At 39.0% G+C, this 26,545-nt stretch overlaps 1 protein-coding gene across 2 annotated transcripts in view; it reads right to left on the reverse strand.

Moving 5' to 3' along the window:
- LOC140466452 (structural maintenance of chromosomes protein 6-like) overlaps positions 1-26,545 on the reverse strand; it is an 84,331-nt gene that overhangs the window by 31,152 nt on the left and 26,634 nt on the right. For both annotated transcript variants that reach the window (XM_072561977.1, XM_072561976.1), the window contains exons 7-16: positions 22,235-22,315; positions 21,993-22,094; positions 16,872-16,991; positions 14,199-14,297; positions 12,803-12,949; positions 11,835-11,923; positions 10,900-11,064; positions 6,340-6,518; positions 2,124-2,325; positions 568-682 (exon numbers count right to left, since the gene is read on the reverse strand). In XM_072561977.1, coding sequence (XP_072418078.1) covers positions 568-682; positions 2,124-2,325; positions 6,340-6,518; positions 10,900-11,064; positions 11,835-11,923; positions 12,803-12,949; positions 14,199-14,297; positions 16,872-16,991; positions 21,993-22,094; positions 22,235-22,315 — 1,299 coding nt within the window. The remainder of the gene's footprint in view (positions 1-567; positions 683-2,123; positions 2,326-6,339; positions 6,519-10,899; positions 11,065-11,834; positions 11,924-12,802; positions 12,950-14,198; positions 14,298-16,871; positions 16,992-21,992; positions 22,095-22,234; positions 22,316-26,545) is intronic.

Genomic DNA, 26,545 nt, shown 5'->3' on the forward strand with positions numbered 1-26,545 from the left:
CCATTGATGCTAGAATTGTTTTAGCAGATTGTTAACTAGTTAATTTTTTAACACTTATCCATGAATGAGGAGTAAGCAAGCAGGAAACTATGGAGCAGCAAACCTGACACCAGTTATTGAGAAGGTTCTACAACTTCTTATTAAGCAAACCTAAACAAAGATCTTAAGAACTGATACAGATATGCTCTGGGTTACGAATAGGTTCCATTTCTGAATCCATTCGCAAGTACACAAGACAATCACAACAAGAACAATACAAGATAGCTGTTCGTAAGCTTGAGGAAACATTTGTATGTTGGATGTTTAAAATTAATATTAATACACCCCGGTGTGGGATCATGCTTGTACGGTGAACATGCATAAATCAATGACGGTTTGTAAGAATGATCAGTCTCAGCCAATAAGCTTTTACAAAAGGCAAAGATGAAACAGGGTTTTAAACAACATAAATAGCTGAGAGTCAATGTGTTGCATTATGCAAAGTCAATTCAATCAATTTCAAAATTTTAAATAACCACAGCCACATGTGAAATTCTACAGAAGGAAAACTGCAAAAGAAGAACTTACATTGATTAACAAGATTCTTTCCACTCCTCTCATGTCAATTAGACAGTTTGCCACAACTGGGTTACTTATTTCCAAGGCATCAAGAACTGTTGGGAAATCTGGATGATGGACAGCTCTTCAAGGAGGAAAATATAAATTCATAATTAACTCAGTACTATCGCCACAATGAAACTTTGAAGTCACTGAGTGTAAAGAGTGAAGAATAACAAACCTTTATAGATTAGATCAGTAATAAAATGCTATGCATGTTTTGACTAATCAAAGCAAGATTACTCACATTCACTCTAAGAATGTTACAAATTTTTCACAATCTTAATACCTATCTGCATTGTATTAACAACAGAAATAGGGGTACACAATCCCTGTGTACCTGTGTGACTAACAGTTTAAGAGACAAATGTCATACTTGCTACAGCATAATCATTTATTTTGAAACGTGTAAGAGATTGAAGTTTGACTAGCAACAGCTATTATGCAAGCATTAAACAGAGAGACATGGCCCTTTTAACATAAAAAACCTCACTGACCAAAGTAGACAAGTGCAAGTATAGCAGTTGATAAAGAATGCAAATTGAATTTTGGCATTTAATGCTGAGGACAATAGAATGAAAAGTGTTGCTGCAACTGTACAAGACATTGGTGAGACCGTACCTAGAGTACTGCATAGAAATTTGGTCGCCTTATTTAAGGTGGGATGTCTCTGTACAAGAGGCTATTTAGAGGAGGTTCACTAGATGAGGGGCTTGTTTTATGATGAGAGATTGAGCAGTTTAGGCCTATATTCTCTGGAGTTTAAAATAATGAGAGGAAATCTAATTCAGGAATAAAAGATGCTAAAGGACATTGACAAAGTAAACATAGAGAGGATAATTCCTCACGTGGAGCAGTCTAACAGTTTTAGAGGTAACGGTTTTAAAACCAAGATGAGAGAAATTATTTCCCTTTAAGTGTTCTGTGTCTGTGAAATTCATGAGCCCACTGGATAGTAGATAAATAGATTTTATATTAGTTGAGGGATGCAGAGTTAAAGAGTGGTCAGGAAAGTGAAGTTGAGGCTGAGATGAGAGCAGCCACAATCATGTCAAATGAAGGAGCAAGGGCTTAATTGCCTATTTCTGCTCTTCTGCACTTAGAAGGAGAAAGTGAGGACTGCAGATGCTGGAGTTTATCAGAGTTGAAAATGCGTTGCTGGAAAAGCGCAGCAGGTCAGGTAGCATCCAAGGAACAGGAGAATCGACGTTTCGGGCATAAGCCCTTCTTCAGGAATGAGGATTATTCCTGAATTAGATTTCCTCTCATTCCTGAAGAAGGGCTTATGCCCGAAATGTTGATTCTCCTGCTCCTTGGATGCTACCTGACCTGCTGCGCTTTTCCAGCAACACATTTTCAACTCTGATAAACTCCAGCATCTGCAGTCCTCACTTTCTCCTTCTAAGTGCACAAACATTATACAGAGAACTTTACATTATATTGTTTTCCCAATGCTTTGCTGTACAACATGTTTCAATGGCAACATCTTAATGAAAGATTAAACAGTTGAGAATTTCAAAACATACCTGCCCTTTACATTGTATACTTGATTTGCAAACTCACACACATTAATTTGGGGTCGTCTTCCTGAACCGAAATAGCGTGACATCAAACTCTGTAGCACCTGCTCATCTCTGTAATTATCACAGCAAAATGAAAGCAGTAGTCCTTTCAAACAACTTTCAACTGCCAAAGCCAATTCAGGATATTTCAATTTGAAGCAAGCACCTAAAATAAAAAAAGTAAAACTTTTACAAAGTAATTAACTTTGACTATTTCAAAATTATGAGGATTAATATTTTCCCAAGCAAACCCATCACAGTTATAACTGTTTACATCAGAAGAATTGTATTATGCAATGCACAAAATAAAGCTTTAATATGTCAATACTTAACTCAGCTCATCATGTTCGAAGTAAATGATGAAATGCATTGCATTTTAAAACACTGAGCAGCACAAAACAAAAAAGGTTTCACGTGCAATTTTTGCTTTAGTCCTCAACTGGATGATAGTAGAAACCATACAATTCACCTAAGCACCCCAGATGAAAGTGAAAATAAATCAGGGCTTTTACATGCATCATTATGCAGTGATTCTGAAAACATCAAGTAGTGTAAGGAAATAGAGCAAATACCATTATTCAGTAATGACTTCACACATACCCAATTTGACAGAAATAGACTCTTGGGCATGCCAAAAAATGCTGATAGATTAATCCATGCCTTCAGAAGAAAATAATAGATGGAAAAAAAATAGAAGAACTAATTCTGATCTACTGCACTGATTAGCTGACTGTGTTAATAATCATAATTAGAACTGCCAGCAATGTAAAAGTTAATTAAATTAAATAAAACAAAACAAACCATTCCCAATTTATAGTTAAAAACAAATATTGCCACAGTGGTTATGCTGAAGCACCAATGAGTTGATCGGACAGCTGATCTGCAATGTAAAGTGATGCCAACAGCATGAACTCAACTCCCTCAATGGTTGAGGTTACCATGAAGGCTGCTCCTTCACAACCTCTCCCCTCACCTGAGGCATAGTGACCCTCAGGTTAAATCATCACCAACTGTTCCTCTAATTACACAGACATATGATCTCGCAGGACTTTGGCAAATTTGGCAGATTATGATATTAGGTTAAACTTAACAGTGTATATTCAACATTTCTTAGGGACGTCACTCCTTCCATTCCAGAATGCATCTGGGCCCCTCAGTATTAGCAAATCATGATTTTTAATGTGACTTCCTAACAGACCAGAAGCATTCTTTACTGCATCAGATTCGAGACTAAATAAGACATTCCCAGTTTATATCCATGATCATTGCTTTCAGTTCACTACACACTGCTAAACAAATCAACTCGCTTAGATGCTTATTACACAGGACCCAGTCGTTTTAGGTTTTCCTTGCAGAAGTATTTACCACTTGCCCTCTATAAACATAGTGAGCCCATAACCTCTTTCCTGAAGCTTAAAGCTGTTCAAGAAGTCGAACTAGCATAACATTCTTGAATCAGTCCTGTTACAAATCTCTCTAGCACTTCTATTTGCATTTCAATAGTCAAAAACTTATCTTGTTTGATCATTTTGGAATGCAATCTACACACAGAAAAAAAGTTAGGAAAATTAGATGTACGTCCTTGGGTAACAACTGGGGCAAAGACATTAACTTGTGGTATGCTGATGACACAGCACTAGTCAAGAGTCAGAAGAAAACCTATAAAATATAGATTAAGTAAAATCTGGAAGTTTAGAAAATAAAGGAGCACGAACATCACAAAAACGATCTATTTAGAAATAACACATTAAAAGCAAGTAGACGGAATATTGAAATTGATGGTGTCACACAAAAAGCAATAATAAAAGATAGTCTCGTCAGGACATAATGATAACATAAAATCACAGACTCGATGAAGAATTTCAAAGATGAGATAGCCGGAAATAATTTAGTGAATGTGAAGGATGTGTTAACAATAAGAAAACTCAAGTTTCTAGCATGAAGAAAAAATGCTCTTACATGCTATATTCTGTCTACTTTCATGTGCACCTCAGAGTCCTAGACAGAAAGTAAAGATCCATGGAAGAAAAGAGAGACCTTGTAAATATGGATCCTAAGAAAGTGTTAATATTCCATGTAAAGGCCAAAGATAAATGAAGAGGTACAGTACTTAAAACTGCAAAAACAAAAAAAAAGTGTCAAAACTGCCAATCAGAAAACACCAATACAGTAATCTTTTTATTATCTGGCCCCTATGGGACCAGAAATATGCAGGTTAATCAAATATTCCAGATAAGCAAGACTTCCACATCATCACCAAAAGCACACACTGAGTAATAGAAATATAATGCAGGGGATAATCACATCAATCTTATAGTTTATTTATAGCATAAATCACTTAAATAACATTGGCTAACTACTTAAACTTTGCAGAATTTGAGGAGAAATTGACTCAATATTGAAACAACTGTTGGTATTTCGTATGGCCATTTGATTGAATAAGTATATTTACATTGAAATAAATAAAAAACTATGACAGTAATACAGTAAATTTTATGGTATTTGAGATATATAACTTTTGCTGCTTTATCGAGATTGCTGGTTCAAAACATGCAGGTTAAACTAGTTTACTGTACCATGGCTATTTGAGCAGCACTGAAAAACTCTATTAGGAGGTTAAATGGAGGATGGGGAAAGAGGGATCAACTGGATGAAAAATGTCACAGAGAGTTGTGGATGAGGTAATATGAATGTGTGAAGCTGGCACAAGACAGACATAAAAGTAGCCTACCACGACAGCAGGACAGACAGGGATACAAGCAACTGTGTATATTGATGTCATTAACCGATTTTTATTTCAGACTGTTGGTTTTGACAATTGTCTCCATTAGCAGTCTAAATCCAAGCCAGACAATACATTCCTGTTCTCTTACTCATTCCAATTTTTAACTACCTACATTTGAAAAACAGCAGAACAGAAGTAAAAATGGCTATTTATTCTCTAACTGGATTCCTTCTTACCAGTTTGATCTAAAGTAATCACCAGTATGCTCAATCAAGCAGTTTAACAGACTCAAAACACTTAAAGCTTTAACTTGTAAAGCCCAACAGTCATTTTTTTGCTTTCAATCTTGAAGTCAAAATGTCCATGAAAATGATCAAATTTGAAGTCCAAATACTTGCAAATCCAAAATGATTTACAATCAATAATTTATCTCAATTAAAGCAGTGATCACTTTACTGCAATTCAATTCCTCTTGCTAACTAACCATATTTCTAAGGCACATATCATAAGTTAGCTAGCTATATGAAACGATAAGTAGTGCCAAGAAAATAGATGAATACATATGTTTCAATTCAGAATGCTGACTAGGCTTAAAGAATATTGAGAAGTTGTGACACAGGTATATGGCTCTCATCAACATCAGCATTGGCAGATTTAGTTTCAAATTAATACATCTCTTAAAATACTAATCAGTTGTTGGGCTCATAAGGTATTCGTACAAAAGGACAAATGTACACAAGCATTAAAATATTTATTACATAACAAATTAAATTAATCAGTAATTACAGCATCTGAAAAACATTTTGTGACAAACAGATCAAACTAAATTTGAAGCTGGTTTAAAGGAAACAGTGCACCACCCAAAATGTTTGTTAACATTAACAAGCTGGCAATTTACAGAATCTAATTTTAGTCATCATTCATCCAAAGGCAGGTTGGGGTTTGTGGTGCAGTGCTATCGCCCCCATCTCTGAGTTAGACAGTCTAGGTTCAAGTCTCACATGTGTCATAAATAGATTGATTAAAAATAAGTTTTATCCAAAGGGGAGAGATATTATAGTAGAAGCAAAATATCTAGTGCTATGACAGCCACTTTATATAAATCAATCCAAATGCTTTGAGATGATGAAAAAGACATTAAAAATTATAATAGTGAAGTTATAGTTCAGGCAGATATGTTGTACAGTGCAAGCTCTTTTTAGTTTCTATTCATGATAAGATCTTAAATTTCAATATGTCTAAACTTAACTTTCTAATTTATGCATCAGAACATTGCATCTTAATTTAATAAAAAGCTATGTGGTAACCAATCAGCTAACCGATGATGACTTTTGCAACAAGATTTAATAAACTTAAACCAGAGAACACAAGGCAATAAATCATGAAAAATTACATTTTACATTAAAAAAAACCATTTGACTTAAAACAAACGCACCATAAAATAGTGAAATTTACCTAAAGGACCAACTGGTTCGTGCCTGAAGCGACCTTGTTTATGTGCTTCCGTTATTGCATCAAGCAATGCAGGCATGTTCTCTCCGAACCTTTTCAGCTGGTTTGTTCTACTGGCTTTTAGTTCTTTGAGCCGCTCCTTTCTGGATTCAGCAGATTGTTTCACATCTTTTTCTTCTTCTCTAGGGATACAGAACATAGAGAGGGCTACAATTACAACATGCTCAAATATAAACTGAATGCAAGATTAATAGTATCAAAGCAAAACCATTGTATTTTTTAAAAAGATTCAAAATTTAAATTAATTTAGAAAATTAGATGCTTCATTGTTGAACATGCACATCTGTTTATATTTCGACAATTTGAACGTATTCTGTCCAGTTTACAGTTGTGATTTACTGATATTCACAGTTTAGCATGTTGCTGTCAATGGTATACAGGTACAGTACAATTCTTACAGGATGTGGGAAATTGTATATTGCAAAACTATATTTGTGAAATAAATCGTCTAATTCTTTAACACAAGGATTACAGAACTTGAATCTATAATTAATTAGGATAGCTGAACATCTTGAAATCTTTTAGCTGGTCAGTGTCAATCTGGACATGTGAAAAGGTTATAAAAGACCAGAAGACAGAGTGGAAGTAAGGCCATTCAGCCCATCAAGTCCACACCACCATTTAATCATGGCTGATGGGTATTTCAACTCCACTTAGCTGCACTCTCCACTCTTCCTTGCGAGATCAAGAATTTATCAATCACTGTCTTGAAGACATTTAACATCCTGGCCTCCTCTGTGCTCCATGGCAATGAATTCCACGGGCCCACCACACTCTGGCTGAAGAAATGTCTCATTTCCGTTCTAAATTGACCCCCTCTAATTCGAACACTGCCCCCAGGTCCTAATCTCCCCGCCAATGGAAACAATTTCCCAGCATCAGCCCCTTCTAAGCCATGGATTATCTTGTAAGTTTCTATTAGATCTCCCCTCAAACTTCTAAATTCTAATGAATATAATCCCAGGATCCTCAGTCATTCATCGTATGTTAGGCCGATCATTCCAGGGAATCATCAGTGTGAATCTCTGCTGGACATGCTCCAATGCCAGTATATCCTTCCTGAGGTGTGGCACCCAAAATTGGACAGGGTATTCCAAATGGGACCCAACTAGAGCTTTATAAAGTCTCAGAAGCACATCGCTGCTTTTATTTTCCAACCCTCGAGGTAAATGACAACATTACATTCGCTTTCTTTATCATGTACTCAATGTGCAAGTTAACCTTTACAGAATCCTGGACTTGCACTCCCACATTCCTTTGTAGTTTGGCTTTATGAATTTTCTCACAGTTTAGAAAGTAATCCATGCCAAATTGTTTTTTTCCCCCCAAAGTGCAATGCCTTGCATTTGCTCACGTTGAATTTCATCAGCTATTTCCTTGACCACTCTCCTAAACAGTCTAAATCTTTCTGCAGCCTTCGCACCTCCTCATGACTACCTGCCTGTCTGCCTAACTTCGTATCATTGGCAAACTTTGCCAGAATTCCCCCAGTCCCTTCATCCAGATCATTAATATATAAAGTGAACAGCTGCTGCCCCATCACTGAACTCTGTGGGACACCTCTTGTTACCAGCTGCCATTCCGAAAAAAAGACCTTTTATCTCAACACTCTGCCCTCTATCAGACAGCCAATCCTCAATCCATGCCTGTAGCTCACCTTGAGCATCATGGGCCCTCACCTTACTCAGCATCCTCCTGTGAGATATCTTACCAAAGGCCTTTTGGAATTCTAGAGAGATAACAACCACTGGGTTTCTTTCGTCTAACCTACTTATTAGCTCTTCAAAGAATTCTAACAGGTTTGTCAGGCACGACCTTTCTTACTAAATGCATGTTGACTTGTTCTAATCAGACCTTGCATTCCCAAGAATTTAGATATCTCATCCTTTACAATGGACTCTGGAATTTTACCAAAAAAGAGGTTAGGCAAATCAGCCTATAATTTTCCATCTTTTGTCTTGATCCTTTCTTGAACAAGGGGGTTACAATATCAATTTTCCAATCATCTGGGACTTTACTGCCTCAGAACTGTAGGATGTAGCCCATCGGGGCCAGATTTATCAATTTTTAGACCTTTTGGCTTTTCTCGCACTCTCTCTTTTGTAATGGCCACCATATTCAACTTTGTCCCCTGACTCTCCTGGGTAAAAACAATGACTGCAGATGCTGGAAACCAGATTCTGACTCTCCTTAATTGTTGAGATATTACTCCTGTCTTCCACTGAGAAGACTAATGCAAAGTACTTATTAAGTTCTTCAGCTACTTCTTTGCCTTCCTGCATTAATTTGGAATGGCCCTATGTCTACTTTTGTTTATGTATTGAAAGAAACTTTTACTATCATTTCTAATATTACTGGCTAGCCTACCTTCATATTTGATCCTCTCCTTCCTTATTTCTCTCTTTGTTATCCTCAGTTTGTTTTAGTAATCTTCCCAATCTTCTGATTTCCCATCGCTCTTCGCCACTTTATAGGCTCTCTCTTTCTCTATGATACATTTCCTGACTTCCTGTGTCAGCCATGGCTGTCTAATTCTCCCTAAATCTCTTTTCTCTGGGATGAACCTCTGTACTGTGCCCTTAATTATACCCAGAAAGTCCTGCCATTGTTGCTCTACTGTCTTCCCCGCAGGGCTCTGCTTTCAGTCGATTCTCGTCAGTTCCTCCCTCATGCCCCTGTAATTACCTTTATTTAACTGTAGCACCATTGCATCCAATTTTCCCTTCTCTCTTTCAAATTGCAGACTGAACTCTACTATAATATGACTGCTACCTCCTAAGTGTTCCCTTACTTTAAGATTTTTATGAAGTCTGGCTTGTTACATTGCACTACATCCAGGACATCTCATGAAATGACTAATTTCATTTTGAAGATTCAATTGAGGAAGCAGCCTGAGCAAGATCTAAGATGATATGTTTATATCACTATCATCAGATATATTAGAACATATGATAATATCCCTCAAGGAAGATATTTCCAGATTAGCCTGTTCAGAGATATTACTGCACACCTCTGCAGCAGGTGGAACTTGAACCCAGGTCTCCTGGCTCGAAGTTAGGAGCGTGTATGCACACTACTGACCTGGTTAGGGAAGCCATTGAGTGATAGGTAAGAATAATGGAGAGGTGTTCTAAACTTGTCTCTTAAGGATCTCTGTTGGGACTGTTCACTATATTTACCAACAATTTAGAGGATGGGATAGGAGACCACATAAGAAAATTTCTCAGCGACAAAGATAGGTGATACCATCAGCAGTGCAGGTCAAAGTAAAACATTATAAAGAGATACTGATAAGCTAACACAGTCGATAGAACTGTGGCAAATAAGATTCAATGTAATCAAAAGTGAGACTGTCCATTTTGGACCCAATTCATGTGAAAACATGGAAAAATAATGGTCCAAACAGACTAGGATGTTCAGATACCTAGATCATTAAAATATCATGAAAGGTAAAAGAGATGATGACCTTTACTTCTAGAGAATAGAATAAAGGAAGTCAAATGGCTTAAATCACACCTGGAACTCTGTAAATAGTTCAAAGTTTCACTCCTTTGTAATAACCTCGGAGGAACGACAGCATAGATTTTTTAGAACTATTTCCGAATGTATAGATTAAATCACAATGCAAGATTACAAATAATATGTTGCATTGCCTCTAATTTAGAAGGGCAAGGAGTGATTTGGTCAAAGGTTTTCTAGAAGATGACAGGGTAGATGAAGAGAAATTGCTTCTGTTGATTGGGAAATCTAACAATGGGGGAATAATCAATAAATTAGAGTCAGATCTTTCAGGAAGTTAAGGAACACTTTGACACAAAGTGAAACTGTCTTGTGCAAAAATGATACCAAAAATTGTTAGGTTAAATCAGAGTTGCAAAAGTTTCGAAGGTATTAATGCTAAGGGCGCAAATATTGCTGAATGAAATTAGTTCAAAAGATCAGCCATGATCTCACGTTCCTTTTCCCTTTGAACCTAAGTGGCAACAGTCTAGAAACAATATTGGTCCAAACAGACTACATGGTTCATAAACTTTGAGCATTAAAAAAAACAGGTAAACATAATCAAAGCATACCCAACTTGGTGTAACATTTGAGAGAATCTTTCTATTCAGAAAACAGATTTCTGCATATTCTTAATACAAACTCATTAACAATTCAGAAGAACTTGAGCTGGATAGAAATAGTGATTGATATTTCTATCTTAACAATTGATGTGCACAAATCTTGAAGCAGATTTCTGTTTGCAAAATATGCAAGGTAAAAAAAAATGAAACAAATCCTGTGTTTAAACAATTCATATGAATTCCAGGTCTAAAACAAAAAATGATCTCTGCCTTATTGGTCAGCATGTCATAACATTGAGATTACTTCTTCTTCCTCTAAGTTGCTAAAAAATGACTAGACACGCCTTCTTAATGCCTATGTTATTATGAGTACTGATAAAAACAGTGTAACATGAGCAGTGACAATCTTATTCCAGTGATTTCCCTCTAAGGTACCAACCCAAGCTTCTCCTGTTCATCTCTCGACTTGCTAATTGCGTGTTGAAACTGTGCCAGCTGTTGGGAGTTTGTGGCCTCTTGGTCCTCCAGTGTTTTCAATTGCTTTTGCAGACAGCTAATTCTTTCCTGTCGTTCTTTAAGTTCAGCCTCTGAACTTTGGGTTATGCTGTTTGAAATAAAATGCATGATAAAAATTACTAAAATCATGATATTCTTAACTGGAAGAGAAACAATTGCAACAAAAAGCAGTTTAATTTTAGATATGAATTATTTGCTAAAATTTGAAACATTCAACATGGTGAATACGTTCATATGAAATTAAACCTAAAGCTAAAGCAGTTTACATTTATGTAATACCACTAATCTGGCAAAATATCACAAGTGTTATCTCATAAAATTTGCTACTAGGGAGATGTTAGTTTGTCAAAAAGAGGTAGTTTTGAATGGAGTGACTTCACAGATTGTGCAGAGGCAGAGGAAAGAAGGGGTGAGACCATAGAGGGAGTTGAAAATAAAGTTAAGAATTTCAAAATCAAGAAAATGGTATCAATTGAGATAAAGGGTAGTCAGCGAACATGGGGGCGATGAATGAACAATTCTTGTGCAAGTTGAGGGCAGCAATTTGGGATGAGCTAAGCTGATATACAGAGTGTAAGGTGGTGGGCGGGCGAGGAGAGCATGAAATAGCTCAAACTAAAAGGTAACTAAAGTATTTATGAGGATTTCCACAATGAGTGTAGGGTGGAAACAGGAGCTCACGTTGATAAGGCAGCAAAATGGATCGGAGAATCAGCTTAAATCAAATCAAACTTTAAGCAAATTCTTTTAAAAAGACAAACATCTAATTTGCTTTAGCTTTTAAAAAAAAAACGATCTATATGCCACAAAATGAAACATGCTGATAACTTATGTAAAACCATACAAATGATACTCTACCTATTTCGCAGTTGTTCAATTCGTCTCTGTAACTGATCGTGGTCTTTTTCAAGTTGCTTCAACTGTGTCCTGTAGCGGTGGAATGTTGCCTTCAAGCAAGTTCAGAAAATTTGGCTTATTAAAACTTAATTTAATGTAATTAAAACAACAAAATTGAAGTGCTGAAGTTGAAAAATCAAACAAGTGACATCTAAAATAGACAGCAATAAACATACTTTTACTCATTATGTTTAGCTTTCCCAAAAACACACAGTAATTTATTATGTTTTTCTAGATGAGTTTTGTGATTTTTTTTGCTGTAGAGCGGTCATGGAAATATAGGGAGAAACCCTATTACAAGTTTGCAACTTTTGGCCCTGGTTCGATCAAGACGTTTACAATTAATTTCTTGTTTTGTGTAAGTGATGCTTGTTTCTGTGCACAAAGCTATCCTGTATGAGATACAAGTCACCACTTTTTAATACAATCTAATAATAGAACCAATAAAATTCCGGGATGTTCTTGGAAAATTTGTGAAGTAAACAAAAGATGATTATCTATGTGCAATAGGTCAATATACAGAGGAACCTCGATTACCCGGCATTCGATTAACCAAATTTCGGATTATCCGAACAAGATCGCATGGTTCCGATGCTTGGCGAACTATGCTATCGGCATTCAATTATCCATTATTCGATTAACTGAACGAAATATTCCCTGCCCGTGTCCTTCGGATAATCGAGGTTCCTCTGTAATCTTTTTCCTTAGGAATAGTGAGGACCAGAAAAGACTTAAAGTATAGCCAACAACATGCATGGCAAAATAAGGAAGTATAACATTTATTTCCCAATTCTTAAACAGAAGACTGTCTCAGTTCATGAGTCTGGAACATGTTCTAATGTACTAAATCGTAAATTTGAGGTGAAGTTTAAACTCCCTCATCTGAAATGATCCCAATTACTCCACAGCATTCCATTAAATCTACTGACCTCAGTCTCTTTGCATGCTTTGTTTTTTCTTTGTACATCATCTTTTAAAGTTGTACACTGTGGTCGCAATATTTGTGCCTCTTCTGTAATTTTCTGCAATTGATTCTGAATGGTCTTAAAACGTTCTTCTGCCTCATTGACCTTCATCTACAATGCAGCAAGGTTAAAAAATAAATTTGTCAAAGCAAAAACTTTCTACATTTCAGTAGCAGCAATGTTTAAATGTAAAATATTGACTGTACATACAGGATAAAGCACAAAAGGAGATCATTCACCCCACTGCATTTGTGGCGGCTCTTTGGGAGAGGCTTAGAATAAGTCTCACTTGTCCGTTCTCTCATTGCCCTGAAAATATATCCCCTTCAATTTATTCAATTCCCTCAGATCCAAATTAGTCAAAACCTAAATCAACAACTTAGTACGACAAAATAACTGCCAAAGAAATTAACATTTCAAAATTAGCGAGTTTTGAGAAGATTTGTAGCTCAGGTTGAGATTCTGGATGTACTCACACCTTGGCATCACCATAGCCCACAAACCCATCAACACACTGAAACAGCAGCTAATGAATTTGAAAGACCTTACACAGACAATAAGCAAAACTAATATCATTTACAAAATACCTTGCAAGAACTGTAGCAAACACTACATTGGACAAACAGACATTGGACAAACACCATGTGGGCGGCACGATGGCACAGTGGTTAGCACTGCTGCCTCACAGCGCCAGAGACCCGGGTTCATTTCCCGCCTCAGGCAACTGACTGTGTGGAGTTTGCACGTTCTCCCAGTGTCTGTGTGGGTTTCCTCCGGGTGCACCGGTTTCCTCCCACAGTCCAAAGATGTGCAGGTCAGGTGAATTGGCCATCCTAAATTGCCCGTAGTGTAGGTAAGGGGTAGATGTAGGGGTATGGGTGGGTTGCGCTTCGGCGGGGCGGTGTGGACTTGTTGGGCTGAAGGGCCTGTTTCCACACTAAGTAATCTAATCTAATCTAAAAAAAAAGTAGCCATCAGGATGTATGAACATCAACTAGCCACAAAAAGACATGACCCACTCTCACTAGTATCTTTACATACAGATAAGGAAGGACACCATTTCGACTGGGACAACACATCCATCCTAGGACAAGCCAAAGAGAGACACGCACAGGAATTCCTAAAAGCATAACATTCCAACCGGAACTCTTTCAACAAACACACTGACTTGGATCCCATTTACCACCCACAGAGAAAAAGAACAGGAAACAACATTACTACAGGAAACACCATCACAACCCAAGGAAACCTAAACACATAAATAAAAAGCAAGCCATACCACCAGTACTTCACCAGAGTCTCACTGATGTTGCTGCTCAGTGAGCAAACTTACATCCAATATTTCAAAATATCAACCCACCTGCCATTCCTCAACTTTCTGATCATATTTGACGCTGCGACTTTCTTCAGCTTTAATACGATCTTTTATCGGTTGCAGGTGCTTTTCAACTTCAATTACCTTAAAATTCAAAAAAACTAAACTGTACTGTTCCTGTTATAATTTCTAATTCAGTTCCACAAGTCATATTTTCTACTATGCAGAAATAATTGATAAGCCAAGAAATTAGTCAAGTTACATATTCAAAGCTGTACAAAAGTAGCAGAGTTTATAACTTGTAAATGTAACAACCACTTATTTTTAAGTCTTTTTAATATGTGGCACTACTTAAGTCTTTACTCTATATCAAAATGTGAGACTGCAAAAGCAAATGTGCTTTTAATTTGTGGGTTGAGGTTCTATACTTCATATTTGAAGATCAGTGCCTTATATCTTGAATGAACAAACATCAATAATACCTTATATATAGCTCACACAACACTTAATATATCATTTGTTGTTGATTCAATTTGAGGCCTATTCATTTCAACTGTCTGCACTTGAATTGAACTATAAACAACAATGTGAAGCACATGCTCGCCAAAGATTGCTGACACTCTAGTCAGAAAATCATACCAGACCCAGGTTCAGAACATGAAATAGGTAGAAAATATCAAAATTTTCTATATCCATGTCTCGTGTATGCTCAACAAAATTCACTTAATTGTTGGATACTTTAAGAAGATTGCTATTACAAATCCCACTATTTGTTAATTATGAACAACCATATGAAAGACCAGTGAAACAATATGTATGAACAATACAAATCTATTGGCTTGAAAATTTATCTACTTATTTCAAACATCACAAAACTAAATGATTAAACAACAATCTTATCTAACAAGTTTGAGGTTAGAAAAGGTTCCCAAGGCATAACTTTGTTGCTTTTGCCAAATCTGCAGAAAACATTCTAATTTGAGTCTTGAATATAAAAATTTCACCTGAAAATAAGCAGACAACTGTGCTAACAATAATTTTAAGTATCTACTTCATTTACATTATTACAAACAAGCAAATACTTCAATATTGCTGAGAAGGATGTTTTAAAATAATTAGAGCTGAAAATGTGTTGCTGGAAAAGCGCAGCAGGTCAGGCAGCATCCAAGGAGCAGGAGAATCGACGTTTCGGGCATCAGCCCTTCTTCAGGAATGAGGAAAGTGTATCCAGCAGGCTAAGATAAAAGGTAGGGAGGAGGGACTTGGGGGAGGGGCGATGGAAATGCAATAGGTGGAAGGAGGTCAAGGTGAGGGTGATAGGCTGGAGTGGGGTGGGGGCGTTGAGGTCAGGAAGAAGATTGCAGGTTAGGAAGGCGGTGCTGAGTTCGAGGGATTTGACTGAGACAAGGTGGAGGGAGGGGTAATGAGGAAACTGGAGAAATCTGAGTTCATCCCTTGTTGTTGGAGGGTTCCTAGGCGGAAGATGAGGCGCTCTTCCTCGAACCGTCGTGTTGTCATGGTCTGGCGATGGAGGAGTCCAAGGACCTGCATATCCATGGTGGAGCGGGAGGGGGAGTTGAAGTGTTGGGCTACGGGGTGGTTGGGTTGGTTGGTCCGGGTGTCCCAGAGGTGTTCTCTGAAACATTCCGCAAGTAGGCGGCCTGTCTCCCCAATATAGAGGAGGCCACATCGGGTGCAGCGGATGCATTAGATGATGTGTGTGGAGGTGCAGGTGAATTTGTGGCGGATATGAAAGTGTCCCTTGGGGCCTTGGAGGGAGGTAAGGGGGGAGGTGTGGGCGCATGTTTTGCATTTCTTGCGGTTTGGGCGCAAGTTTTGCATTTCTTGTGGTTAGGGCGCAAGTTTTGCATTTCTTGCAGTTTGGTCGCAAGAAATAATGTTCCTTGGATGCTGCCTGACCTGCTGCGCTTTTCCAGCAACACATTTTCAGCTCTGATCTCCAGCATCTGCAGTCCTCACTTTCTCCTCGAAGATTTTAACCTACTGTGAATCCTCTTACAAGGATGCCTTCCTTGAAAAAGCTCTCTTCCTCCCTCTACAAGGATTTCAGTGAGTCCCTCTCTCACTGCACACCCCAGGTTATCTTCTCTGCCCAGAAATAATTAAAATAATTAGGCCTATTAGAGCAGAATACCAATTCCATCACGTCTGTGATGTAAGGCTCCATATTAGTCACTTAAATCCTGCTCATTCTCTTTACTATTTTTCTTTTTCAAGGATTTAACTTCCTGATTTTTCTAAATAATCGTGCCATGATGGAAATTTTGCTTCAAGCTCTTTAGAATTTGGATTAAATCCATTTCATTTAAGCAGAAGCATTTTTCTACTACCAGTATTAGTTACCATTTATTGTGGCACAGCTAGTCAGCGAGACTAATTGGGCACCAATAAGCAGACACTTGAAGTTACTGGATCAAACTATGCCCAATGCAACAACATATCTATTGGATCACAGCCTTGAGAAGTTCTCACATCTGACATCATGGCAAATTTACTTCACAAACTCTGCACAGGCACATCTTATAATGAGCCCAAGGCGGCTAGGAAGGGTAAAGCTGATTTTAGGGTCAAATACATTTCAATTAATCTCTGCAAAAATCAACCACCATCTGTGCTTCCATGGCAATAAAGAAAAAATATATAGTTCTGATCTGTGGAGACAGTTCCACAAGAAAATGTTACTGCACAGGTGCTCACCAATGCCCAGGCCATCTGATTCCGAAGTTGCTCCAGTTTGTCTTGCAATTCATTCAATGAAGATAGGCTTTTATAACGGTCTTCCTTTTGCTTAACTTGATCCTTTAGCTCTGATAGGTTCTTTTCAAAAGATCGAAAACATTAATGGCACAAATCCCAAAACCTACTTACTGAAGCACAAAGATTGAGGCTACATTTTCAGTTCATCAACAAGCCACAATTAATAGACTGGATCAAGAATCAAAATATATGTCAACAAATTATATTTTTCAATGATGTCCTTACACATAGGATAAAGAAAAGGATTCTGTATTGTTATGTAGTGCAATTAATTAATTAATATGATGTGGATGTCTTTAGAAAGTATGAATACAAAGCTATAATTTTCTTTCCACATTTAACCTAAAATCTGGCAAAATGTTTGTGCATGATATTATGTCATTCTACGTATTATTCCATTTTGCAAGATAAGATATGTTCTTGAAACAAGAAAAAACAAAGTATAGAGCATAGAACAGGCCCTTCAGCCCACAATGTTGTGCTGACCACTGATCCTCATGTATGCACCCTCACATTTCTATGACCATATGCATGACCAGTAGTCTCTTAAATGTCCCCAATGACCTTGCTTCCACAACTGCTGCTGGCAACGCATTCCATGCTCTCACAACTCTCTGTGTAAAGAACCCGCCTCTGACATCCCTTCTATACTTTCCTCCAACCAGCTTAAAACTATGACCCTTCGTGTTAGTCATTTCTGCCCTGGGAAATAGTCTCTGGCTATCGACTCTATCTATGCCTCTCATTATCTTATATACCTCAATTAGGTCCCCTCTCCTCCTCCTTTTCTCCAATGAAAAAAGTCTGAGCTCAGTCAACCTCTCTTCAGCACATCAGCTTCCTCTATCTCTATCGATTCAGCATGCACACCTGCTCTTCAAAAGGTTTCATTCACTACAAAGTTCGTTTCTTTCATAAAGATAGAAGCAAAAAAACTCATTTAGGGCTTCCCCTACCTCCTCAGACTCCACACACAAATTCCCTATGCTATCCCTGATCGGCCCTACTCTTTCTTTGACCATTCTCTTATTCCTCACATAAGTGTAAAATGCCTTTGTGTTCTCCCTAATCCGTTCTGCCAAGCCTTTCTCGTGCCCCCTCCTGGCTCTCCTCAGACCATTTTTGAGCTCCTTCCTCACCTGCCTGTAATCCTCTGGAGCTGAGCTTGACCCTAACTTCCTCCACCTTATGTAAGCTACCTTCTTCCTTTTGACGAGAAGCTCCACCGCTCTCGTCATCCAAGGTTGCTTTATCTTACTACTTCTTGCCTGTCGCAGAGGGACATATTTATTCATCACTTGCAACAACTGTTCCTTAAACAGTCTCCACATGTCTATAGTGCCTTTACCATGGAACAATTGCTCCCAATCCATGCTTTCTAACTCATGTCTAATCGCATCATAGTTTCCTCTTCCCCAATTAAATATCCTCCCATTTTGCCTAATTCTTTCCTTCTCCGTAGCTATGTAGAATGTGAGGCAGTTGTGGTCACTATCTCCAAAATGCTCTCCCACCACAAGATTTGATACCTGCCCCGGCTCGTTTCCGAGCACCAAGTCTAGAATGACCGCTCCCCTCGTCGGGGTTAAACATCCAAATTTAGTCGACACGTTATTTTGAGTTTTAAAACAAATAATTGAAATAGTGTGGATGAGTAACTTTGAAATTATAAAGGGCAATCAATGCGGATTTCATAAAGCTATGTTCTTTAAGGAAAACAAAGCAAAATTACTTAGAAGGTTCTGCAGAAGCAACTAAAATTCTCCAGAAGCAGAAAAATAGATGGCACAAACAAATGCATTTGAATTATTCCTAATGCACCTTAGGTCTTTCAATATCAACTACAAAAGGTATAATAATATAAGCAACATTGCCAAAAATGTTCTAAAACAGAATGATCATCCATAATGCAATATGTGTGGGCGGCACGGTGGCACAGTGGTTAGCACTGCTGCCTCACAGCGCCTGAGACCCGGGTTCGATTCCCGCCTCAGGCGACTGACTGTGTGGAGTTTGCACGTTCTCCCCGTGTCTGCGTGGGTTTCCTCCGGGTGCTCCGGTTTCCTCCCACAGTCCAAAGATGTGCAGGCCAGGTGAATTGGCCATGCTAAATTGCCCATAGTGTTAGGTAAGGGGTAAATGTAGATGTAGGGGTATGGGTGGGTTACGCTTCGGCGGGGCGGTGTGGACTTGTTGGGCCGAAGGGCTTGTTTCCACACTGTAACTAATCTAATCTAATCTAATAACTGCCACATATATGCATACGATGCCTGTGACCTCACAGGAAATGCCTGTGTATGTGCCAATGACACATTCATTGTGGCGATGTCATCAACATGTAGGCTGCTGACAAGGGCAGTGAGATGGAGGCTGGGGCTATGGCAGGAGTGGGGGAGACAAGGCTCCTTTGGCTTGGGAGTGATGGGATGGCTGGGGAAGATTGGGAGGTAGCAAGGGAAGTGGGAGAGAAAGTGAAGGGGCTAGGATAAAATAAACTATCTTTATTCTGTTGTGAAGGTTAACTCATTTTAAGTCCAACAGCGCCATCCATAGACAGATCCTTCCCATTATTTAAGGTTGATGTCAGTTTTCTGTCTGCTCTTGTGCTACCCAAAAGTAGCAATGCTAAGACACTCTGCTTTCCTAAAAATCAGATAGATAATGCTACACTAGCAATTTGCAGAATACATGAGGCAGTATGAGGCACGGTAAAAATAAATTTAAACAATTAGCTTAAAAATAGAGAGAGAGGAGTGAGTGGCAATTTACAGGACCTAATTTGGTAAACTACTACAGGTCAACTGATCCTCACAAAGTGCCAAGATTATTTTTGATTTGACATTTGATGTTTAACAGAAAAAAATATGAATTCAAGTAATATCACTGCAGGACAGAATATAAATTGGGGTAGTGCGCTTGAAATCAAGCCCTATTATTCCCGGAGACATCAGAAAAGTTAAAAATTTCAAAAAGTATACAGAATTTCCTAATTTACCAGATTTTGACCCAGGTTGACAGAAAATATGAAGCAGCATTGATTTTAACTCCAGATAAACAATCATGAACTGTCAACATTTAACGGAGACACAGGGTAACTGGTTCATAATTATAAAAGGACTCTGACTTATTAAAGAATTATAGCCTACAGCAACAGATAAGGGGAAATAAACTGCCTATCATCAGACCTGAAATGCTTTCTGCTGCAGAGGAAAATTAGCTCCTATTCTGAAGAACAAAGAACCTCTTCTGTTCAAACATTCACCTCCCAAGCTGCTCCGTTAGCTGGATGCCATTTGCATAACTGGCAGCAGGCAGATCTTTGACACCAGTAACAGGTCTAGTCTACAGACCAATTAGTTACTAGTTGCTGACCAGTCTCCATTTGTACACAGCCTCCTGGCTCCAGGTCATCTGTAACTGGGTTTTTCCCACTGCTTGAACAAGTGGCTGTGTAAACTGCACATGCAATGGATGTCAGGTAACTTCCTTTTAAAAAGTGCAACAAAACTTCAATAATCTTTGGCTCTCAAACCAGCCTTTTTCCCATTTCTACAAGAGAAACAAAAAATATGGTCTCCACAAACTTTTATAACCAGAGTCAACCAGATTAAATTGTGTGGAACTATCAGTTAGTTATACAAAAATAATGATTAAAAAAAGCATAATAAAGGCGAGGAGCAAAACTTCTTCAGGGTAGTCATTCCTTGAAGAGATGTGGCAGTTGACTAAACAAAATAGGATCAAAATACTGCAGATGCTGGAATCTGGTGAAGAGTCATTTGGACTCAGAACGTTAGCATGCTCTCTCTCCTGGATGCTGTCAAATCCACTGTGATCTCAAGCATTTGTTGTTTTCAGTACAGATTCCAGAATCTGCTGGAATTTGTCCCTACATAATAACAGTGACACCTACAAGCTGACCAAAAAGAAAGTGACTGAGAGAATTCTGGTAGATAAATTTAAAGTATACTACATTCTCCAAAATAACAAGGCTGAAAAACACAGACAGGCCGACTTTCTCTTTTGCAATTACACTATTCAAAGAGTTACATTTTTCATAATTACTGCCCTATTACCAGATTTATTTCAAAGCGCTTCAATTGCATATGAAGGTGTATGACAAAACAGTATGCTCAATTGGCCAAGTGATGCTGTGACCATTCTGTAATCTTATACTGTTTGGTAAACAGTTCACAGTTTATGAACCGGAAATCTACTAAGTCACCAAAGTAAGCATTTTCAAAGAACGGAGATGGACAACTATCCGAACAGTTCAAGTTTTTATACAAGGTACCAAGAAAATCTAGCCCAAGTCCAGTTTCGTTAAGGATATTGCTTAATTATTGCAGAAAAATCAAGATGAATATCTATTATTTTGATTACCCTTCCAAAGTTGAGATGACAAAAAAAACCCCAAAATTACTGAAAACAAAGCTGCTGATATTTCACGTATAAACTACTCCTCAGTTGAGCGAATAGGTCTGTGTTTTCTTGTCAGATGCTATACAGCATGCAAATTACCTTCAGTATTTTCGGCACTGGCAGTATTTTGCAAATTGTTCAAACTTTTATTTGATTTGACCCACCGAGAACAAATACCACAACTTGAAATTTGAAAATAAGTCTGCAAGATCAGGACCTTAACTCTGCAAACCAGTTGGACTCCTTGTTAATTTTCCAAAATGCTACACAGATGAAATTTACAAGCGCAGTAAAGAAAGTGCATCAGGATTATAAATATTTCTCTTAAAATAAATGACACGTAATTTTAAAATGTATCAATATACTGCTTAAAAAAAAACTTAGTCACTCAGGCAATTAGCAGTTATTTTAAATTGCAGGAGTAATAGACCCACACTTACAAAACCTAATTCTAAATCAATATAAACAAGCTCTTGACAAAAAAAAATTGATAAAGAATCTTGCAGTAACTTAAGAAATTAGTTAAGAGAAAGATTAAAAGGATGAAAGAAAAAATTAATAACCACAACAAAAATGGAGCTATGCTCAAGTCACACAACATTTAATTGAACAAAGGGAATTGTACACACTTTTACTTACTTCATCCTGTTTTTCAATTTTCTCATTGGTTAGTGCCTTCGTCTGCATGATATAGGAATAATCATCTCGCATTTGTTCCAGCTGAGTAGCCTTCATGAAAAACTTTTAGAAAATCATATGGTTGATTTCTTCAACTCAAAATTAAAGTTTTGATTGAATGTTAAAAATGTTCAAAGTAGGATACAGAAAAGAATTACTTTTATTTTCAGCTATCAGATTATCTCCACACACACATGACTTACCTTATATTTATCTGCTTCACTTTTGGATTGCAAAAAGTGTTTGCTCATCTCCTGCGTTAAAATTGACACTGGGTTATCCACCTGTTTCAGAAATATAATTGTATTATTGAACTGGTCGACTACACCTTGTTATTGTTCTTGCTAGTCCTCCTGTGGCATGGTGGTAGTGTCCCCACCCCTGTACTGAGGAACTCTGATTCAGCTCCCACATGCTCCAGAGGTATGCAATAACATCTCTGAACAGTTTGATTAGGAAAAATCAGTTTTGACACAATCAGCAGTCTAAATTAGAAACCACAGGAATTTGAATACTGTTGTGAAACTGGCCAGTGAGACCAATCCTGGAGCTTCAACTTTTACAATTTATCTCAATGACTTGAATAAGGGGAACAAAGGTATGGGGCTGTTAAACATGGTCTAGGGTAGGGATGCTACCACTGTGCCACTAGAGGGCTCTTTTAATTACTGAGCTGAAACAAAATTTAATTAGAACCACTTACCAATTCATCTGGGACGATTACGTTCAGGAGGAGGAAACTGAGACATCTGGGTACATCCTCCAACATTTTACATTTAATTTAATAAGCCCAGCTGTGAACAGCCTTGAAAAAGTGAGTAATTTGAATTGACTAACTGTATTTCACTGCATTTACATGATTTAAAGACAGCCTTTCCTGTTGCATTATATTTATACCATCAGTTCAGGCAGTAGCAAATCATATGCTGCAAAACATACCCTTTTCATAATGCAAAATGTAGTTTTATATTTTGTGCATAATAACATCTTCGGCTCTTTGCAGAAGTTATGTACTGAATCTTGTGGGAGGAGAATACAAGAGGAGGAATTAAATCAAATTAATTTCCTCACTTCCAGACACATGAACAGAACATTATTAAACAGTCCTCTTATCACCCATTATAAAATAGGACACCATACATTTCTAATAAGCCTTTAACTCAATGAAACACCCAAAGGCACACCAAAAATGTTCAGAAATGATAAAGAGCGTTAAAATTATATTATGGCCCAACTATGAGTCAATACAGAACAACAAGCACATGAATGGTGAATGAACAGGATTTGGTGCAAGTTCGGATATTAGCAACAGAAATGTGGAAGAATTTAAGAATCAGCAAAGACAGCAGTGCAATAGTCAATGTCTCAAGGTGGTAAAAAGGCATGGATAAGTATTCTTTATGCTGAAAATGTGTTGCTGGAAAAGCGCAGCAGGTCAGGCAGCATCCAAGGAGCAGGAGAATCGATGTTTCGGGCATCAGCCCTTCTTCAAGAGGGGCAATGGAAATGCGATAGGTGGAAGGAGGTCAAGGTGAGGGTGATAGGCTGGAGTGGGGGTGGGGGCGGAGAGGTCAGGAAGAAGATTGCAGGTTAGGAAGGCGGTGCTGAGTTCGAGGGATTTGACTGAGACAAGGTGGAGGGAGGGGAAAATGAGGAAACTGGAGAAATCTGAGTTCATCCCTTGTTGTTGGAGGGATCCTAGGCGGAAGATGAGGCGCTCTTCCTCCAACCGTCGTGTTGCTATGGTCTGGCGATGGAGGAGTCCAAGGACCTGCATGTCCTTGATGGAGTGGGAGGGGGAGTTTAAGTGTTGATGCATGGGGTAGTTGGGTTGGTTGGTCCGGGTGTCCCAGAGGTGTTCTCTGAAACATTCTGCAAGTAGGCGGCCTGTCTCCCCAATATAGAGGAGGCCACGTCGGGTGCAGCAGATGTAATAAATAATGTGTGTGGAGGTGCAGGTGAATTTGTGGCGGATATGGAAGGATCCCTTGGGGCCTTAGAGGAAAGGGGGGGGGGGGAAAGAGGTGTGGGCGCAAGTTTTGCATTTCTTGCGGTTGCAGGGGAAGGTGCTGGGAGTGGAGGTTGGGTTGGTGGGGGGTGTGGACCTGACGAGGGAGTCACGGAGGGAGTGGTCTTTTTGGAACGCTGATAGGGGAGGGGAGGGAAATATGTCCCTGGTGGTGGGGTCCCGTTTGGAGGTGGCGGAAATGACGACGGATGATACACTGTATATGGAGGTTGATGGGGTGGTAGGTGAGGACCAGTGGAGTTCTGTTCTGGTGGCGATTGGAGGGGCGGGGCTCAAGGGCGGAGGAACGGGAAGTGGAGGAGATGCGGTGGACAGCATCGTCAATCACATCTGGGGGGAAATTGCAGTCTTTGAAGGAGGCCATCTGGGTTGTTTGGTATTGGAACTTGTCCTCCTGGGAGCAGATGTAGCAGAGACGAAGGAATTGGGAATATGGGATGGCGTTTTTACAGGGGGCAGGGTGGGAGGAGATGTTGATTTGGTCGCCCGAGATAGAAATGGGAAGGTCTAGGAAGGGGAGGGAGGTGTCTGAGACGGACCAGGTGAATTTGAGGTTGGGGTGGAAAGTGTTGGTAAAGTGGATGAACTGTTCAACCTCCTCGTGGGAGTACGAGGCATCGCCGATACAGTCATCGATGTAGCAGAGGAAAAGGTGAGGGGTGGTGCCAGTGTAGTTGCGGAAGATGGACTGTTCCACATATCCTACGAAGAGGCAGGCATAGCTGGGGCCCATGCGGGTGCCCATGGCTACTCCTTTAGTTTGAAGGAAGTGGTGGGATTGGAAAGAGAAGTTGTTCAGGGTGAGGAACAGTTCAGTCAGTCGAAGGAGTGTGTCAGTGGAAGGGTACTAGTTGGTACGGCGGGAAAGGAAGAAGCGGAGAGCTTTGAGGGGGATGGAGGTGTCCAGGGACTGGATGTCCATGGTGAAGATAAGGTGTTGGGGACCGGGGAAGCGAAAATCATGGAGGAGCCATGGGCACCCGCATGGGCCCCAGCTATGCGTGCCTCTTCGTAGGACATGTGGAACAGTCCATCTTCCGCAGCTACACTTCCTGACCTCTCCGCCCCCACCCCCAACCCCCACTCCAGCCTATCACCCTCACCTTGACCTCCTTCCACCTATCGCATTTCCAACACCCCTCCCCCAAGTCCCTCCTCCCTACCTTTTATCTTAGCCTGCTGGACACACTTTCCTCATTCCTGAAGAAGGGCTGATGCCCGAAACGTCGATTCTCCTGCTCCTTGGATGCTGCCTGACCTGCTGCGCTTTTCCAGCAATACATTTTCAGCTCTGATCTCCAGCATCTGCGGTCCTCACTTTCTCCTCTAAGTATTCTTTATACCAATGTAAATAAGCAGTGTGGATATGATTAAGCATTTATCTGCTCAGAGGCTCATCTCAAGGTCCACTTAACATTAAGGTTGCAAACTGCCACTTTCAACCTCAGACTGAGGGATGAGATTGTGATAGGGATGGAGCTTGTGGAGGGACTTCAGTCTTCCAATAAGACCACATGACAAAGGAACAGAACTAGGCCAATCGGACCATCAAGTCTGCTCCATTTTTCAATTAGATCATCTGATAATCCTTAAGTCCACTTTGCTGCATTTTCCCCAGAACCCTAGATTCCTTTACTGATTAAAAATCTCTCTCTCTCAGCTTAATATGCTTAACTACCCAAACTCCTCAGTCCTCTATGGTAAACTATTCCACAAATTCACCTCCCTGAAAGAAGAAATTCACCGTCATCTCTGTTTTAAAAGGGTGACACCTTATTCTGAGATATGTCCTCTGGTTCCAGACTGTCGTACATGGGAAAAACAACGTTTTGCATATAAACTGTTAAGTCCCCTAAGAATCTTGCATATTTCAAGAAGGTCGCCTTTCATTCTTCTAGATTCCAGTGAGTACAGTCCATCTTCTCCTCACAAAGCAAGCCCTCCAAGTTAGATATCAGCCCAGTGGTCTTCTCTCGACTACCTCCAATGACAAAATATCTTGGCTTAAATAAGGGATTCCAAACTGTTCACAGTATTCCAGTTGTAGTTTGACTAGTGCCCCTACAGTTTTTGCCTTCTTTATTTCAAAGGGAGTGGAGTGTAAATATAAAGGCCAATATTCTATTTACTTTCTCCGTTACTTCTAAACTTACATGCTCGCATATTGTAATTTATACATTAGGTATTGCAAATTCCTCTGTACTAGAGCTTTCTGCAATCTTTCTCCAATTAAATAATATTCAGCTTCTCCATTTTTCCTGCCAGAATGCAAAATCTCTCATTTTCCCACATTATATTCCATCTGTCAAGTTTCTGACCACACATTTAACCTGTTGCTATCCATATGTAGACTCTGCCAAACTCACCATGTGCATTTTCACCTATTTTTGTCTAATTTGGAAACTTAGCTATCATACACTCACTTTCCTCATTAATATATATTGCAAATAATTACAACCCTAGCAATGAACCCTGTGGCACTCCA

The sequence above is a fragment of the Chiloscyllium punctatum genome, chromosome 3 (assembly GCF_047496795.1).
Source record: "Chiloscyllium punctatum isolate Juve2018m chromosome 3, sChiPun1.3, whole genome shotgun sequence".
Classification (NCBI taxonomy): Eukaryota; Metazoa; Chordata; class Chondrichthyes; order Orectolobiformes; family Hemiscylliidae; genus Chiloscyllium; species Chiloscyllium punctatum.